The sequence below is a fragment of the Bemisia tabaci genome, chromosome 6 (assembly GCF_918797505.1).
Source record: "Bemisia tabaci chromosome 6, PGI_BMITA_v3".
NCBI classification, from domain to species: Eukaryota; Metazoa; Arthropoda; class Insecta; order Hemiptera; family Aleyrodidae; genus Bemisia; species Bemisia tabaci.
The window spans coordinates 10,252,879-10,272,712 of NC_092798.1; the positions used below are offsets into that span (position 1 = coordinate 10,252,879).

The following is a 19,834-nucleotide window of genomic DNA, read 5'->3' on the forward strand; positions in this document are numbered from 1 at the left end:
ATATATTATTAAGGTGTTCGTTGCGAACATCCTGTCCATCGGTCATTTCCATAGGTTTAAATGGAAGATCAATCAATACATCGCAAAGCGCGCCACACCACTATAAATACCTAATTCGTAGTTGAAAACAGCGAACCTTTCAGAAATGCTATACATTGGACATTTATCTAAAGCTTTACCTAATTAAACCTCTAAAATCGCACTAAACAACAAAGCTCGACGTGGTTAGAGTTTTTACTTGTTTAATCAAAGTGGTATGTACTTTAATTTCATATAGTATACAATTAACATTTCATCATTAGTGGCACTCGAAATAACTGTGTTGAAGATGGAAGAAAAGCACAGAATTTCAAGGAGTTTTAATACTTCTTATTTTATTCACTTGTTATTATTCTTTAGTTTTTAAAACTCGCAGCAATTTTTGCCCAAGCCCCATCTACGAGCCGCCACTACAGTGAGTACTGTAGGCCACGTGTAAGCCTAATCTACACTAGGTACTCGGTGCAACTACTTCACTTATTTTAGCTCCTTCTTCAATTCCAGCTGTGGTTTCGGTCGGGCCGCTTAATGGCCGAGGCACTTCGTGCATTTATTTGTTCGGTAATTAAAGACTCAAGATGCACTGGTTTTAAACACAATGTAACAATAATATAGTGAAATTGAAAATATATTGAAACCTTGGAAAAAAATAACAAATTGTAATTGACTTTCAGTGCTTTTTATTTAAGCATTTCGATTCAGTTTCGGTGACTCTCTCATCAATTGCAACTTTCCTACTGTGCGGAGCTAAAATTGTGGTATCTTTTTCGGAAAAGGGGCTCTAGTGTAGACACGGCTTTGAGATACGTCTTGAGTGAGTGTGTGTGAATGTGTAAGTGAGAATGTGCACCCGGGAGAGATCTTACCTGTAAATCTTGTTTGGCAGCTTCCGCGCCGGCACGTGTGTGAAATGTGACAAACCCAACAGGCTGAAAAAGGGAAAAGAATGAGAGGAAAAGAACGAAAAAAAAAAAATTAACTAAAAGAAAATAAACGAATGAAAAAGTGAAAGTCATTTGAACCTTTTAGTTGGAAACAATTTTAATAACATATTGATTGAAAATCGAACAAAACGCGGAAAAAGAGGTAAATGTTAAGTCCCAACTTGGACATTTCCAATTAATTTTGGTAGGACCCCAATAAATTAGGTTACCAACTCAAAAGTTGCGGTATCACATACTATATTATCCAACAAATTGGGGCAGTGCCACAATTTTAGGGGATAACTCCTAAAACTTCTTTCCAGTGAACTCTTACAAGACCTCTTGTAGAGTGACTTCAACACTTTTTGATGCATAGATCCTTATCAACCTCTTTATTGGAAAAAAAACTTCCAGCATACAGGGAATGAAATTTTGCTAATTTTATACTTTACACATAAATAAAAATTACTCGAACATTTTCTTAGAAATCAGAGAGGAAAATCTGCAACCAACTTCTGACTGCTCTGTGAATTTTTAGTGATGCAAGTTTATGGAATTGCTTTTGTATCTGATCGTCGATTAATGAGAAACGTTCACGAACTGAGAAAACGGCAAACTTACCGATGCTGTTTTTCCATTTTTACTAGTTACTTTGAGCAGAGAACCTTCATATCCTTCGTACGCCCGAAAAAGCAGGTAAAGCTCTCTGGGCTTTGCATCCATCGGCAAACCGCTAACAAATAACGTTCGGACCTGAAACAAAAAATTGATGATACGCAATTAGAATCGATGCGGACACCAGGTTCCTGAAATTTCCTTGATTTTCTCGACAAATTTTGGTAAAAATCCCCGGCAATTGAGGTTATGCCAGATGGTTAATAACAGGGCCGGATTTAGGGAGTGGCGGGGTGGCCACATGGGGGTAAATCTAGAGGGCGGCAAATTTTGCAATTTTTTTAAATGTAGGTATATAAAAAAAATCGGATTTAGAAAAAAAATCACAAACGAGAAAAGGTGAAACAACCTATCATCTTCTGAGAGAACAGTAATTTCTAATTTTGTCGTATATCAGTGATACAGGATAGCACCTTTAATTTTAGTCGAGTTAATAGAGTGTTCAAATACGCAATTTGGCCTGGAACGGCACGGCTTAGAGAGAAATGATGACGAGGACTCGAGATGAAAAGGAGAAGCCCTCGGGCGCAGCGGTCGGCATGTAACACATATTAGCGCCTACAAGACTGCATGAATACTTCACGCATTGCATCAAACACAGTGCGGTCAGCGTGAAACGTATAGCGCCTACAAGAATGCATGAATACTTCATGCATTGCGCCAAGGACAGTATGCGGTCAGCGTGAAACGTATAGCGCCTACAAGACAGCACGAATACTTCTCGCATTGCGTCAAACACAGTGCGTTCAGTAGCGGTAGCGGTCGGCGTGAAACGCATAGCGTCTACAAGACTGTAGGAATTCTTTACGCATTGCGCCAAACACTGTGTAGTCTGCGCGGCGCGGCGACGAAGTTAAAATCATTAAACCACATGTTCGTTTCCTTTTCATAGTTTTTTCGTTCCTTTATTACAAATGAAAGGCCTTGTCCACACAGAGATAGGTTTACGGAACTTAACTTTCACGCAAAGTTCCGTGAACTTTTGCTAGTATAGTTGACAGGGCTTTCCTAAAAAATGTGTCCAACACGAGTAAACGCGTTTTTGGCACCCCTCTCCCTCCGGCACGTTCACTTGATGGTTTTAATTGATGTTTCGAAACAAATGAGAAGGGGGCGGCAAAATACAGGCGGCTCATGAGCGGCAAGTAAGTAAATTCGGCAGTGATTAATAAGACATAATTTGAAACAGTTTTTAGGCGAAATTTGTTGTTCGAAACGATAACACCATTCTAGAAAGCAAATTAAGATGACCTAACAATTTTCCCAACACTTTCGTCCATTTTCTTGGCATTTGCGGTATGAACTGACTGTGGCAACCCTGTATACAGCATACTTTGACAGAAAATTGATAGCGGTGAATCAGTTAAGGGTTCCTAAATTTCGTAACGTTTTTTCGGCACTTTTGACCCCCATCCCCCTCCCCCCTGTGACGCTTTGGTGATGTAGGTCGATATCCTTTAACACGTAAAAACAAAACGGCGGAGCGCTTTCCACACCCCCACCCCTCCCCCCACCGTCCCTACAGCGTAACGTAATTTAGGGAACCTTAAGTTAAATTCAGCAGGTATTTCCTAGAAATAGCTTTTTATTCTGCGAAAGAATTAGGATAGAATATGGTAAAAATAGTAGTTCTTTATTACAAAATCGGTTCATTTAGCTTCTCTAACTTTGCGGCAGGACGATCAGAGAGCAGAGCTTCAACTTCGAAAAGAGTTTCCGAAGCACTTTGATCTCGAACAGAATCAACGGACGATCACCGCCAATAATAAAGCCTCGAATAAAACACCCCTCGAATACTCGGAAAACAGCGAGCCAATACCCCCCTTCCACCCGACGACCCCGGCCAAGCACGGCGAGATCAAAAATAAAAGAGGGAAGAGCGAAATTAGACAGGAGCCGACTGGAAGGTAAACGGCGCACAGTGGATCGAATCAATAGAGGATTTGCAGGTGCCTGGAATTTGATGAATTTCGTGTTCAAGTGGAAGCTACTAAGTGAACTGAACACGAGAATACCACTGGTTCATGAACTGAACGATTGGACGTATTTCTGCCAAACGGAACTATGTGCATTATGACGTGAGCCTTGTTATGCATTTATTCTCATGGGTAGCTGGGCTCATGTCTTGATGCTCATAGTTCCGCTCGATAGAAATACGTCTAATTATCGGAGAAGATATATGACAAGATGATCTAATAATCTGCTAAAATTCGTGCGTTTAAATGGGAAATGCCACCAGATGACGTCACTAGGCGCTGCATTTTCTCACTTTAAAATCTATCTTTATACTATTTCCCATATCAGAAAAAAATTATAAAAAATACCGGGAAATCAGCTCTTTAAGCACTTTCAGATGAAAAAGTAAAATATTTGCATGCAAATTCTGCATTAAAGAGGTCTGACATGACATTTTTTTACTAAAACTGAAAATTTTGATGTTTAATTCGTTACATTTTAAATTTCAAAGGGATGTTTCTGAAAGCAAATTCCACAGAAAAACCAATGAAACCACTTTTAAAACCTTGAACTTTGGTATGAACGGAGTTATAAGCTTTTAAAGTTTCCAAACTTTGTCCGACATCTCCTATTGACGGTAGGAAAACAAGGGGGAAAACGGGAAACAAGACTAAAATACCCAATTTAAAAAAAATCGAAACTGTTCGACTCAAACCTGAGCCATTTTCATATAATTTTTTATGTAGGGCTCAGGTTTTTCATCGTTTTTAAAAACTTTTTCTTGTAACTTTTCCGACTGAAAATGACTCAGTTTCAAGTCGAAACGTCTCGGTATTTTTCAAATTGTGTATTTTATAGCCTCATTTCCCGTTTTCCCCCTTGTTTTTCTACTGTCAATAGGAGATGTGGGACAAAATTTGGAAACTTTAAAAGCTTATAACTCCGTCCATACAAAACCTTAAGGTTTTAAAAGTGGTTTTATCGGGTTTCTTGTGAAATTTTCTTTCAGAAACACCCCTTAATTTTAAAATGTGACGAGTTAAACATCAAAATTTTCAGTTTCAGTAAAAAATGTCATGTCAGACCTCTCTAATGGAGAATTTGCATGCAAATTTTTTATTGCTTCATCTGAAAGTGCTTAGAGAGCTAATTTCACAGTGTTTTTAATACTTTTTTTTTGATATGGGAAATAGTATAAACATAGATTTAGAAGTGAGAAAATGCAGCGCCTGGTGACGTTTTATTGTCTCGGCCTGTTCGATAAAAATTTGCATCTCCTATTGACTGGGATCAGTGTGCGGCGATGCAGGGCCTCGCGAAAGGTCGGAGTCGAACACAAACAAGTTGCCGACTCGGAAGAAAAGTTCTCGGCACTTGCCCGAGTCGGAGTCGGAGTCGATTCCCGACCGCGGGGAAAGTTATTGCTCTCGTCTTATTATTAATCACAACTCCCGCTAAGTAGCAGATTTCAGAAAGGTCGGCTCCATAGGAAAGGGGGTTGGGGATGGGGTTGCCGGGCCAAGCAACACCCGGGGGTCACTGCCCCGCCGATGGCATGGCAACCACTCGCTTATCATACTACATCGGGGTGGGCACCGCTAGGGGAGGGAAAGTGCCCCCTTTCAAAAAAAAATAATAATAAAGGGGGTGAGATGGAAATATGGACAAGAAAAAAAGTACTAAGAATGTGGTCCATTTAAGCAACACTGGAAAAAAAAAACACATTGGATCTAGAGTCCAGACTCTTGAAAACATTGACAAGAAAAAATACTCTTAATTCACTCGGATTTTTGCTTGAATCAAAACGAAATCCGCTTGAATTAAGAGCTTGGTTCTTGATTTAAGCTTCAATCTGATTGAATAAAGAGTATTTTTTCTTGTTGATGTTTTTAAGAGTCTGGACTCTAGATCCAATGTGTGTTTTTCCCAGTGAACGGGATGGTAGAGTAAAGCTGGGTCCAGATTTTTCTGCGGGAAAAACAAGGTCGAAAAATTCTAAAAATGTTCACTTGGTTCAAAATGATTAGATGGAGATTTATGTGGCAGAAAACATATAAGAAGATGACGGCACACATTGGATCCTTGGATCGAGTCAAGAGAAGAGGTCGGACAAAATGTGGAAACTTTAAACGCTTATAACTCCGTTTAAACAAAATTTTGAGGTTCTAGAAGTGATTTCATTGGTTTTTTCGTGAAATTTTCTTCTAGGAACACCCCTAATAATTTGAAATGTGACGAAATAAACATCCAAATCGGGAGTTTTAGTCAAAAATTTTATGTCCGACCTCTAACTGACTCGATCCACTATGCGGCGCAGCGATACGACTATTCGTGCTTGATGGATGTCCGTGTTGCATCTGAAAAATTGAAGGCGCAATGGCGCGAGGAGTGCACTCGCAATGCGCCGCGCAATTTAACGGCGAACATTTATGCCGAGTGAGGGATTTAAGGGTAAGGAAACATAATCGAAATAAAAATGAAAAAAAATGAAATGCGAGACAACTGAATGTATGAGAGAGAAGTTAACAGTCGTTCGCAATATTGTTCAGTATTACACCAGTGCGCAAAACGCGCACTGGCGCCTACAAACCTAACAGGGATACTTCACGCATTGCGCAAAACGCGCACTGGCGCCTACAAACTTAACAGGGATACTTCACGCATTGCGCAATGCGTGAAGTATCCACTTAGGTTTGTAGGCGCCAGTGCGCGTTTTGCGCTGCGCTGATCGGCCGCCCGCCGCGCCGCAGCGTGCTATGGCGCACACTGGAAAAAAAACACATTGGATCCAGAGTCCAGACTCTTGAAAACATAGACAAGAAAAAATGCTCTTGATTCAATCAGATTCTTGCTTAAATCAAAGGGAAATCCGCTCAAATTAAGAGGCTTGGTTCTTGATTTAAGCTTAAATCTGATTGAATCAAGAGTCCGTTTTCTTGTCAATGTTTTTAAGAGTCTGGACTCTAGATCAAATGTATTTTTTTCCCCCAGTGCGTTTGCAATATTGTTCAGTATTACATGCCTTTCATGGTTGACATAAAACAGCATTGTGGTCGAGCGACGAAAATTAAACGAGAAAAATTATTTATTTATTTCATATTTCGTAAATAACGTCAACAGATTTCGTTACTCAACGCTCTGCTGCACTCCCTCATCCCCTGCGACGTAAAGCAAACCCTGAGCCACCTCCTTGAGCGTTGCGTTACCTTGCGGGCGGTCCTTTGAATCGAGCGCATTTTTCCTCCCGAGGCAAATAGTCGAGTCAAATAAGGGTTGAACCAGGAACTAATTGTATGTTTGAGTTTTTTGGGCTCATTTTATTCAGGAGATCAAGGAAAATCGAATGAACTAAAATTCGCCAAAATTCTCCCAAAATTTGACCCCAAAACTCCCCAAAAACTGAAAATTGACCGGAAAAATCCATGGATTTTTTAATAAAATGCTAATTATCTCAGAAACCGCACATCTGAGCATGAAAAGTAATAGGACTAAAATTGAAGGGCATTAAATTTCACATTAGAAACATCTATAAAAACTGCATGAAAGTCAAAATTACGGGGAGTCAGAGCTCCCCCCAAAAAATCCGCTCTCTCACTGAATTGTGCGCGCAGTGAGAATATTGCGGAAACGCGCTGTTTGTGAAGAATCGCTTCAATTTAAAGGGAAATCGAAACGGATGGATGTTTCGATACTTCGATATTCATGACAAACAGCATATCTGACACAATTTTTTTTTTAATTCTCCCCCAAATTCATCATTTTGGAACGTCGAGACCAAGCGATACCTGTACTCGCACAGTCAGTCGTGGTGGTGTTTTACGAGTAAAAGTCATCAAGCTAGGTGTAAAATAATTTGCTCCGATTTGTAGTTTCCAATAATTGTACTTATTTTCTGAAAAGAGAATTTTAAATTTCATTGAAAGAAGTAGCCTAGGAAGGAAGGTAGAAAGGAAGGGAAGGCTTAGAAAGAACATGAAAAACTACCTATGAAAACAGTAAATGAGAGTGACACTTTATCGGTTTAGATACCTTTTCTAATCATTGTTCACGTACCTCTGCAGAAGTTTCTTATCAGTGCTGAATGGATAAAGAGTATGTGAGACTTTAGCAAAAATTAACGATGAAACGTAAATGAAGAATGATGTGAATTCAGCCATGCAAATGTGGGATGCATTCAGGGAATAACTTGTGGTAAAAACAGAGGAAATTACGATAAGATTAACAATAATAGGTCGGCGAGTTTTTGCGGAATTGTCCGGAGGAAATGCGTGATTCTTGACTGTTAACATTAAATTCAATGAAACATAACGAACACAGTTTTTCACGAAATTGTAGCGGGATAATTAAATTGTTATGATCGCTTTTCACGAAAGACGCGGATGAGGCCACGCGAGATTCACTAGTTTAAATTAACGTCGACGTGGGAGAACAAAAATCGCAAAAAGCACATAAAAGCAGGAATAATGATGACAAAACACTAAAATTTAATAACAAAATTTCCGAGTTGCATCCTGACTCAGCAGGTCATTCCAAAAAACGCGTTTATCCCAGTTGAGATTCATTTTGGATACAATTTAAAAAGGCAACGAACCATGGTACACGAGAGCATACCTTAGAACATTTTTTGCGTTAACACCAAATTAAATTAAGAACGATTATAACACGCGTCCGGATTATCGGCAAATGATCACCAAATGTACTTTTTCGGAAAATTTTGTCGAAATTTCAGCCGTAGTACGAAATGACGATAATAATGATACTAATTCGGATGCGCTCACGCGACTTACAACCAGAACTGGCAAATTAAGTGGACATCGCGGCAGTCTTCTAGACACTAACTAAATTAGGTTTTCTCCACATTTTCAAAAACTCAGGAATTTTCCTGTCGTAGGGCGGCTTTTCAAAAGGCATGAGAACCTCCACAGTCAGAATTCACGCAACCCCGGCCTTGGTGTCCATCGATGAGGAGGCATACAAATTTAAGCATTAAATGGTGAATTTCTCTAAAAATACACAATAGATGTCTCAGGATTTTTTTACACGTTTGGAAACATGAGATTTGCATAAGCGTAAAAAATAAGGCATGATGTTCTGGAGGCACGTAACATCTTCAATCATAAAGGGATGCGTCGCGCGGCCACTCAACGCTTTGATAAGTAGTGTCACTAATAATGGTCAGCTATTCGCCGCATCTACTCCCCTCCTCCTCAACCCACTGGTTCTTCTGCGCGCAAATTGAACAACTCTGTGAAAACTGACACTGATTAAAAGTTAACCCAATTTTCGCTCTTGGTGATTCAACTATCTGCTTCAAGTTCACCAAGTGTTTTCACGCGAAGACGATTTTGAGGGCACTATGCCTTCCAAAATGATGAATTTGGGGGAGAATTAAAAAAAAAATTGTGTCAGATATGCTGTTTGTCATGAATATTGAAGTATCGAAACATCCATCCGTTTCGATTTCCCTTTAAATTGAAGCGATTCTTCACAAACAGCGCGTTTCCGCAATATTCTCACTGCGCGCACAATTCAGTGAGAGAGCGGATTTTTTGGGGGGAGCTCTGACTCCCCGTAATTTTGACTTTCATGCAGTTTTTATAGATGTTTCTAATGTGAAATTTAATGCCCTTCAATTTTAGTCCTATTACTTTTCATGCTCAGATGTGCGGTTTCTGAGATAATAAGCATTTTATTAAAAAATCCGTGGATTTTTCCGGTCAATTTTCAGTTTTTGGGGAGTTTTGGGGTCAAATTTTGGGAGAATTTTGGCGAATTTTAGTTCATTCGATTCTCCTTGATCTCCTGAATACAATGAGCCCAAAAAACTCAAACATACAATTAGTTCCGGGTTCACCCTTTTTTCGCCCTTATTTGACTCGACTAAAAGGCGAGTCTCTCCACCGCGGAGCCAATTTCCTAACTTCCCGTGGTCAGCGAATCAGCCCGGAGGGAGCTGGAGGGAGGAGGGGGTTGGACGGCCATAAAGTTGCGACCCCAGCGCGGACTCGATTCCTCGCTCGCGGCTGCCGAATTTCACCGACCACCGCACTCCCGGCACCGAATCCCACCGACGATCCGTCGACGGTGCGTCGAGGCGCCATCAAAAATGCACAAGCGGCCGATGAAGAGTTGAATGGGTCAACGCCACACGGCCCCCTCCCCCTCCCCGCGCCCCTCGACAGCCTGATTGATCAGATTGATTGGCCGATGGACCAACAAATGTTGCTCGCTCTGCGCCGCGATCAATTGATTCCCGTCCCGAGGGATACCTGGCTCGCTCTACCCACCCTTCCGGTCCCTGTTGTCAAGCCGGTGAACTGCGGCCCCCCGAAAATTCGTCCCTCGGGCAGCGTCCATTCTAGGGGTTTTTAACCGTCATAACGATAATTTCGAAACGAGCCTACCTACTTTGCGATCAGGCTAATTATCTATGCGATTATGAGACACTTATCGAAATTGAAAATTGGTCTGCCTCAACCAATACTGAGCCCCTTTACAGGAAGAGTATGTAGTCACCGGGGGGGGGGGAGGAGGAGGAGGAGGAGGAGGAGAGGTGTCCGCTTATGCACGGCCCACCCGTCTTAAGCGCCACGGAGCTCATAGAGGATAATTAAAATGGCGGATGTTACATGCAGACGATTCAAAAGACAAATAATTACGTTTGCATCACCGTAAAATTTACTCACATAAAAAAAAGGCGTTGAGTTTTGAAACCAGCTTTGAAAATTTTTTATAAAATATTTTAAACACAGATGGCGAGGTGAGTGGTGAGTGAAGCTTTTAAAACTTTTGAAATAAGTTGGCGCCGGCTCCTATCTATTCAAAGAAGTCGCTATTTTTCTGGCCCCTGAAGATCTTCATATGACTTTGTGTCCACATTCTCTCTATTCAGATCCACCATGGCTTACCATACCTGACCCTGGTGTATAGGTCCTTACAGGAACAAGCACAAATAAAAGAAAGAAAAATAAATGAATATTTTAATCAGACGAACGGTGCGGTGTCATCTTCGAAATAAGAGCAAAGAAAGGTTTAAATATTAAAACTTTGACTTTTGGTAACGACTAACAAATACCCGCTCACTGTTGAAAAATTTCGTTAGTCACTTGAATTCGATTCTGCCAGAGGAATAGTTATACATGTACCAGTATATGTATAGTGACGTTTACCTTTCTTCTGGCAAAATTGACTCTGAATTGACGCTGTGTGAAATACAGCGTGACGGAATGGTAAATTCTACCAATCTTTTTTCTCGGTGTACAATAGAGAATTACTCGTCGATTACCCGATGCCTAGAGAATTGAACCGCGAAGCGGTCACCGGGCTGATTACTATAATCGATAGACAAAGCTATAGACGAAGGAGACAAGAAGAAAATTGAGCAATCCTAATGGTGGAAACGGGTTGTTGCAATGGTCAAAAAAAGGCGAGTAATAGACTAACTAACAGCAACCTTCGAGATTATACCATAATTTTCCCTCTTAGTCTAAAACAACCGCCCATACGAACCAATAGCATCGCTCGATTTTCCCTTTATCATCTTTTTCTATCGCTTTGTCCATCAATTTCAATAGTCAGCCCGCTGGAGGACCCCTTGATACATAATACGGGGGAAATTACAATACACCGCGTCTCTTTTGCGGCAGGTTTGGCAGCCTAGTTCCGGCTCAATTCCGTGGGATGACGTCACTATCCCCGTGCTGAGCAAAAACCGCGGATCCCACAGAGGTCCCCCATTGCAGTTACGCGGTTCCTGCTTAGCACAGCTGACGGGCGCATTCGATCGTTCGCCATCGATTTGCATTGAATTTTGACTCTGCCAATCGAATTTCACGCCGATTCCTTCCCGGCTGGCTTCATTTATTTATTCGCTCCCCGTCAGCGTTGCCGGTTTTGGCAACTAAATTACGCATTAATCGATTTATTGCTGCTAGAAATCCGGATATTCACGAATGAGGCGGCAACGCTGCTGCCCATCTCCGTATACTCCGGAGGAAACGCGAAACCGAGGCGGTTACTTTGAGGGATTCGAATTCTCTCGCCTCCCTCGTCCCGGGTATCCACCCTGCCGTCCTACGGAAGACAGCAGTAACTCCATTTTAGACTGGGCCCCGAGGCGCATAAGAGGACGGGTTAACCGGGGCTCATGTCCGGAATGGAGTTACTGAGCTCTTCCGTGGCGCGGCGGCACCGGCCCAATCTTGTACGTAATCCCGGGAAGTTTATACGGCCGTCCGAGCTTCGGCCGCGGAATTTTTTATCTTTTATTTTCGATTGTGTTGGACATCGAGAATAGAGTTTCGGTGAGAAACGTGCACTGTTAAACATTTTGGAGTGAAATCCTGTGCCGGAGTCTTTTTAGCGCCCAAAACTTCGAATGATACTAATACGGCGTCGTAATGATACTACTAATCCTTTTTGCTGAGTGGCATACGCTCTTATGGTGCTAATTTCACTTCGCATTCACATCACTTGGGGTTTTGGGGAGCTGTGTAGACCCCGGCACGAAATTTTACTCCTCGGTTTTTAACAGTGTGGGCAATATCAAGTTCCATCAAATTGACGGCAGAATTTCTAGCGAAAAGAATCAACTTTTTTCGGTCTATTTTGATAATGACAAGTCTTCCCGACTGAAAATTTAGAGGAGGTCAGGCTGACGAGGAAATGGTACGGATAGTACGCATATCGTTATTTCGCCTTCAATTTTCGAGGTAGGCCACAACGCATCCTTCGTGCGAAAATAGTTATCGATTCGAGGATATGCGTCATGTGCTGTTCGAGAAACTTGCCTCGTATGCATTAAGGTTAGTGTAACTCCAGATGATGATTTTGATACTCGTACTACTATTCTATTCAAGAGTCCAAACGAATTATAATACGAGTAAAGTGGAGACACATATTAAAGTCACTCCCAAGCTTCACCTCCCATTCTCCTCTTTACGAAGCTGTGTGCATGAGAGTACGATAAGAAAGTTCAGTAAGGCTTTAGATAAGGCATGACAAAAGGCAATGTTTACAAAATTCCATTCAAATTCAAGAGTGCTGCTTTGGAAATTGATCCGTTCGAGAAATTACAAAATTATCCATCAAATTTTAAAATTTTTAAAGATTTGACGTGTTCTTGTGCAGCCTCCAAAAACGATTTTAACTTAATTCGTTGACAATCATCTCTACAAAAAATACTCGATACAACCAAAAAAATAATGCGATTTTCACAAGATATTGATGTGGGATTTACGAATCTCCTTAAAATTGTACAATTTCTCTTGGATGGATCTTACTTATCCTTAGAAAGTTCAATATTCAAAGCTATAAAGTTGAATTTGACTAGCAGTTCGTAAAAATTGTCCTTCATAAAACGAAACTTTGAAGACCTCCTTTAATGACAACGTAAACCATGCATGCAGGATCTCCCCGAGGAGAGGATCTATTTAAGGAACGACAAAGAACAGGGCTCAAAGACATTTGGAGACATCCTCCTTTCCATTAGAGAGAGAGTGCAAAAACGCGGAGAAAAAGCTCGGCGACATTAGCCGCTCGGAGAAGTGGAAATACCCAGAGGACGCCGGGGACGGGGCAGACCTGACGAGAAAATGCCGCAGTGGCGCCTTCCTCGTGTCCCGCACGCAACCCGCAGTACACGGTGTGTGTGCGAGATTAGCCGGGGCTGTTGAGTTTATACCGCGGCGCGGCGGTTGCCATGGCGACCGGCGCCAAACAGCGTTATCGGCGCTTCGTTAACCGGTGCCCCGGTACCGCCACCGTCACACCGCTCGCCACTCATGTGTGACGCGATTATTTTTTACATTTTACATTTCCATGTCAGCAGCCGCTGCGACGGAGCGTGCATGATGGCATCGCCATCGACGTCAAGAGCGCGTTGTCGGGTCGAGGGAAAATCCGAAGAAAAGTCTGAAGAAAAATCCGCGGAAGGAGTACCTACTGAGGAGCTATGTCGGAACTTTCCCGATTCCGGAGATTCCGGAAAATTTCCGGATGATACCTAATTTTCCGGGAAACTTAGCGACTTAAACATTCACACACGTACACGTGGTACATGTACACTTACACGGTAATGGTTCAGTTGCGCTGGTCATAGAGTCGCGTTTCGATCATTGGGTACCATTGGTACGTATCAGGTACGACGTGAGACAAAAATCTTATGGTTCCGGATCAAGACACGAATGGGGTACAGAGAATAAAACCATAATCATACGACCCGATGAAACTAGTGGGCACTTCTCGATTGAGAATGTATGAGTCTTTCGCACGCGAGCAGCCCCCTCATTTCGATGCAACTGAATTTGAGTTTGAAAAGACATGAGGTTAGGCTGGACAAACAGAAATAATTTGGTACAAATTGAACGTGTTTTACATTTACCGAAGTTATTCGGGTTGTTGAACTGAAATTTCGGCACCTTCAACTAAAATAAAGCTATGTTCGGTCCTGTCGACCGAAAAAGGTCCATTCGAAGGACCCAGGATGCAGTATTCTGAGCTAGGAAGCGTTCAAAATCATCTCGACGGAGAATTTGCAGGTGTCGGAAATTTTGGAAATTTCATATTTATAAGAGGGAACTACAAAGCGAACTGAGCATAAGAATATCATTGGTTTCTAAAATGAACCATTACTAGAAGAGGTATGATCAAATGAACTACTCTGCTAAAATACATGTTTTTAAATGGGAAACACTGCCTGATGACGTCACAAAGCGGCAGATTTGATTCAAATCTGTTATTCTACAATTTACCGTATCAGGAAAAGTTTTTGAAAAATTCTACAAAAGTTACTCATTAAGGTTTTCCAGATGTAGGAATAAAAAAATGTCGTGCAAATTCTCTTTTGACTGATAAGTAAACCAATAGAATAGATATCAGGGGTGCATTCTGAATGAGGGGCAGAGAGGTCCCGATGTCCCACAGTGAGCGTTAAGAGCAAAACCTGCTACATTCATTCTCACATTTTTCCGTCATAAATTTTTATTCGGCCGCGAAAACAGCCAACGCATGCTTAACAATGTTCCCGAGATTTTTCCGCAAAAAAAAGAGGGCGCAAAAATCAACTGAATTATTCTGGTAAACAAAAAGCAGGGTTAATTTCGACAAGCGCACAGCAAACAAATGACACGTCATTAAACGATCATAAAATGCTCGCTTTTACCCTGTATCGTGACATGCACCTCGACCAACATAAATCCTGGCTCGAAAGGGGAAAGATGGCACCCTGTTACTAGCAGTGATTTATTATTCATGTTTTGCTCTACTCTGTAACGGCATTCCGTGAGTTGCGCTTCGTTACCGACACAAACTTTTTGCAACTATTGGAACAATCATTATGTTTTTCTAATGATTCAGATTCTTACTTTGAAAGAATTCTCGGGAAATCCTGCCTTTTTTTCATACAAAGAAGAAGGAAAGAGGAAGGTTAAGTAACAGGTGATCAGGAAAATATGAGCGCACGCAATAGTTTAAGCAATGAGATAAAGCTACATTACTGGTGTGCTTTGTAGTCAAACTTCAATGAAAATAATTGCATAAATTCAGACAAGGATAAGCCTGATCAAATTTTAGGCTCCCTGATTTTCTCTCGTATTTAATTTTGATGATAAAAAAAACTATATAAAATGACGCCTTGGTATTTTTCATGATCTTTCCTACTCTTATCAATAAAAACCACACATAATTGCAAGTTTGAATGGTATTTATGTTTCTGTAAAAAAAATAAAAAAAATAAAATAAAACAAAACAAGAGAGAAAATCAGGTGACGCTTAATGTTGTTAGGCTGATTTTGGTTAAATCCGCCCAACAATTACAGTATTTATCGATTTTTTTTGTCATTTTTTAGTTTGTAATTCTATACAATGTTAAAACCTTTTTGATTTAATTAATGCGAAAAAACTTAAATTAATACCATGCCTTATTGATTTTTGAGCCGTGAAGTGAATCAGAAGTAAAGCTCCGGAACGATAAAATTTAATGCGAAAAGAAAAGATCGGCAAAATAAACCACGGTTATTGCTTCAAATTTATTCTAACGCATTAAACATTCTCAAGTCAATTGCATGAAATGAAACGATTAAATTAACACAGTACAGTAAACAAAAGACAGACGCTAAATGATTTTCCATACTCTTTACACAGCGTTAAACTCTCCGTTTCGATGGTATCTATGCGCGATTTCGAGCGAGCAACTATTCGAACACCCATGCGTGGTATTGCGTCGCGTGGAATTGAAGGCGCATCACCGGAGAGAAGCATACGCGCGAATGCTATGCGGATGTTTTTGCCCTTTACGAATTGTTGGTCCCAGAGGTCGCGTCTGTTTTGACGCTCTTCCCCCAATGATGTGAAAACTCATTCTGTTAAATGACTGCATAATAGCCTAAACGTTCGTCTGTGTTTCATTCGTTGGTTATTTATATGATTAAATCTACATGTTTTTTCCATCTCCCTGTTTCGTTTTTCTTGGCTATTATTTTTGTTCTTTTTGACGGCGCTTTTTTAAACACAGGGCGGAATGTAACTTAAGCATAGTATTCAGTCAGAATAGCGTACAAACTCTTTTTTCAAGTATTTTAAATACAGATACAGTAAGCTTTGAACAGACTGTTGAATAACTATCGGAGAAGAAATATTTCCGTTTAGATTAATAAAAACATATTTACTTTAAAACAGTGGATAATTCTTGCACTTTCAAAGAAGTTCTGCTTGACCTAACAGTAATTCAAATTGTTTCGAAGAAAATTTTAGGGCGGGAGAGATTCAGCTTGCTCTAACATCCACTCTAATGGTACTTTTCGTTTGCATCATCTTATCACAAAAAATACAAGAAAATGAAAGTTTCTACCCGCTTCAAATAATGAGAGTAATTTTGCATCATTGAAATTGTGCAACTGAGAATATTCATGAGAGATACTTAATTTTCATATATATACAGAGAGCTTTTACGCAAAATTTCTGGCTGCGTTGAATGAGAACCTAAAATGTCGATTTGAGCGACATTTTAACCATAAAATCGGAAAAATCGTGAGATTTCAAAAGTCTCTCCGAAACTTCATTATGTATTCGCCCCCATTGTACAAAGATTGACAAAAAAGTACAAAAAAAGTGTTAATCTATTTCCAAGCAAGGGAATATTAGAAAATGCAGTTTTTTCGAAGAGACTTTGAACGGGTGCGAGGACAGACGAAAACAGTGATTTGCTCGACCGCGCTGTTTGTTCTTCGTTGTAAGTCTCTTGGTTTGTTTATTTGCGGGTGATTTAAATTCTAGATTTCCTTTTCGACATTATTTTTCTTAGTTCTGAACGCAGAAGGAGACGGAACAGTGAAATCTTGGTGACAAGGAATACAGGGTGTTTCAGGGTTTTGTTCAAAGATTCCCGTGGTTGCTTTCTACGGTAAAAACCAGACTTTTTAGTGGCAGAAATTCTTTCAAAACTGTTTTCGTCCTGATTACTACGGTCCCAAGTTTGAGAGAACATGCTGTCCTTTTAAAATTGTGGCGAAGGTCATAATTAAATCAGATAAAATCCGGGCCATATAGTGCATTTAAGCATTTAAACTCAAATTAATATGGTTATTACCTGATTTATTTTTTCGTCCTGGTTATCTTAATTGATTCTTCTATTCGAGTAGCCAATCCAATTTGGTTTGGCTACTTGAATAGAAGAATCAATTAAGATAACCAGGACGAAAAAATAAATCAGGTAATAACCATTTATCAAACCTGGTAAAATGGAAAACTCACATAATTTAATCAAATTAATATGTTGTCTTCTAGCTGTGGTTACATTGTAGGTGTGTTTTTTAACTCTGTGGTAACACATCGATGGGGAAACTCCCAAACCACATATCTCGGTTTGCAAAGTTGCAGACTTCCTGTCATACTTCATTTATAAAAAAAGAACAACTCAACGTCAATTCTTAAAAACTTCCTGGATTTTCTTTCTTTGGGCGAGGGAAATTCTGAAAAAAGTTCAAGGAATTATTTTGATTTACTCTCCTTTAAAGTATAAGATAAGAGCGACGAATTTTAAACGCCGGGAGCGAGATACGTGGTTTGGAAGTTTAACTGTGAAAGAAACTCGGTTCTCGTGACAATGCTGCATCGTTTCCGGGATCGAAATAAGTGTTACCTCAGAAGTATAGCATTTCAACGACGACTAGAAAAATAAGTTAGACCTGGAATCCACCATGACCATTGTAAGAGCAATTATTATGTTTTCTCCATGCTGATATCTGGGTAATTTGGTAATTTTTCCGCGACTTTCCCTGGTTTACTTTGACCTATTCATTCTCCCTAGCTTTTCTCGATCACCCAGATTTTCCCCACCTACAGCAACACCAACACTATAAGTCTTCCTTCGACCCGAAGAATCGAAGAAATCTTACTCGCCCGTCACCCTGTAAACAAAATCAAGACGAAGAAACGCTGATCCGGAACCTGGAACGCTCGAGACTTCCCGAAGTCTAATTCCCCATTTCGGGTTCAATACTCGGGTTTTTCGAGGCGGTGGCGCTACACCTCCCGATACCATCGCCCTCCGTCCGAAAACCACACATCTCCATACCCACATGAGCCCTAAAACCCCCGCTTCCTTACGGTTTCCGCGGCTCATCGGGGAGGCGAGGGCGTTGGGTCCCGACTCGGTTTATTTTCAATTTAAATAAGCCGGAATCCGCGGGAGCCGAGGATCTTGAGTCAATAGAAGAAAGCAAACTCTTTGTTTTGCGAGATAGTTTGTCGAGGAAAGAGGAAAGGGTTCGTGCTAATTAGCAGCTACGGAATTGGAGCCGCGAGCACGCTAAAGTTGAGTGAAGAGTTCCTCGAGGGGCCCGAGGGGGAAAGTGGGGGGAGGGGTGGGGGGCTTGAGTGGGCCTTCCACGGCTCATTCAACACAGCCCTCATTTTCTGTCAAGTGCGTTATGAAAGCACGCTTCGCGGGCCGCGTTGTCGGACCGCGGGAAGACGGGTCGGTGCCGGGGAAAACGGTTGGGTTTACTGTGAATGTGGTTGGAAATTACGGAACTTCTGGGAAGCGCCTCCAGGACGGCGGGTAAATTCCGGACAAATTTTAAAATTTTCAAGAAATTCAATCGGAGAATCCGGGAGGTTCGGTATGTGAGAGGAGGGGAACTAAAATAGCTATGGATGAGGAAATTGAAATTTCCCATAGAAAATTTGGACAGGGCTGCAGGAAATAATCGATGACGCGTCTGACAGGGCGCAAGAAAATGAGGAGAACCCCCACAAATATTACAGGAGAGGCAAAGTTTGAGAATCAAACATTCAAAGTCGAAGGAAACCGGAAGAAACGGATCATCACTTGTAAAATCGGTAGGATGTTTTGGAAATCTGATGAGAAAAATGTGGACAGTCAGCGCGGACAGGCGCGTGAAAATGAAGACTTAGACTATCACAAGTCTTTGAGTCTTGTCTTGAAGCTCGAAAGATTCTGCAACCCTTATGTTTGGATTTACCAAGTATGTTGTTAGAAGTTGGAATTACTTCTAGCCGCCGTATTTGCTTACCACTCACCAATTTACCGGAATATTAAAATTTTCTTTAAAAAGAACAAAATTTTCCTGGAACAGTTAATTTTCCAGAAAATGAATGTATGACAGGAAAAAGCCTCCCTTAATGGGGGCCAAGTGGGCCAAAATTAACCAAGTGGGTCCTCCTATGGAGAGGAGAGTTTATGGAACGACCAGGAATACGAACCTCTCGCTCCTCATTCATCTGTTGACGAAAAGCTCTCCGTACTCACCGTGCATTCACATTCCCTCAGTGCATTGAGTATGTGCGGGGGAGGTGGAAGCTATTTGCTGTTTGCATATGGGTCACCATGGCCCTGCGTTTGGTTCTTTTTTTTTAAAAAAAAATTATTTAATCCCATTATTTTTGCAAATCTCCTCGGTCCAACTAGAAAATTAATTGATTGCCTAGAAAAAGGTACGCATGGTGACACGCACCCCCGTTTGCAGACACACTTGGCATCGCTGTGCGGGCTGCGTCGCGGGGGCGGGCTCGAGGTCGGGAGGCCGAAGGTGGAGGAGTATTACGGTAAATCAAACAGAAATCTCTCGCCTTAAAAGATGAGCCGTGTTTTTAGTGCCTCCGACCGGGGCCTTTGTCTCCTGTCCCACCACCACCACCACCAGCAGCGGCTCTCGTTGCGTTGCGTCTCACCCCGTTCCGCAAAAATCCGCTGACGCGGGTCCCGCCCGGAATTAGCGCGG

The 19,834-nt window shown here is 41.2% G+C and overlaps 1 protein-coding gene across 3 annotated transcripts in view; it reads right to left on the minus strand.

Moving 5' to 3' along the window:
• cpo (RNA-binding protein) overlaps positions 1-19,834 on the minus strand; it is a 254,624-nt gene that overhangs the window by 24,678 nt on the left and 210,112 nt on the right. For all 3 annotated transcript variants that reach the window (XM_072301879.1, XM_019053837.2, XM_019053835.2), the window contains 2 exons: positions 1,584-1,715; positions 906-968 (listed from right to left, as the gene is read on the minus strand). In XM_072301879.1, coding sequence (XP_072157980.1) covers positions 906-968; positions 1,584-1,715 — 195 coding nt within the window. The remainder of the gene's footprint in view (positions 1-905; positions 969-1,583; positions 1,716-19,834) is intronic.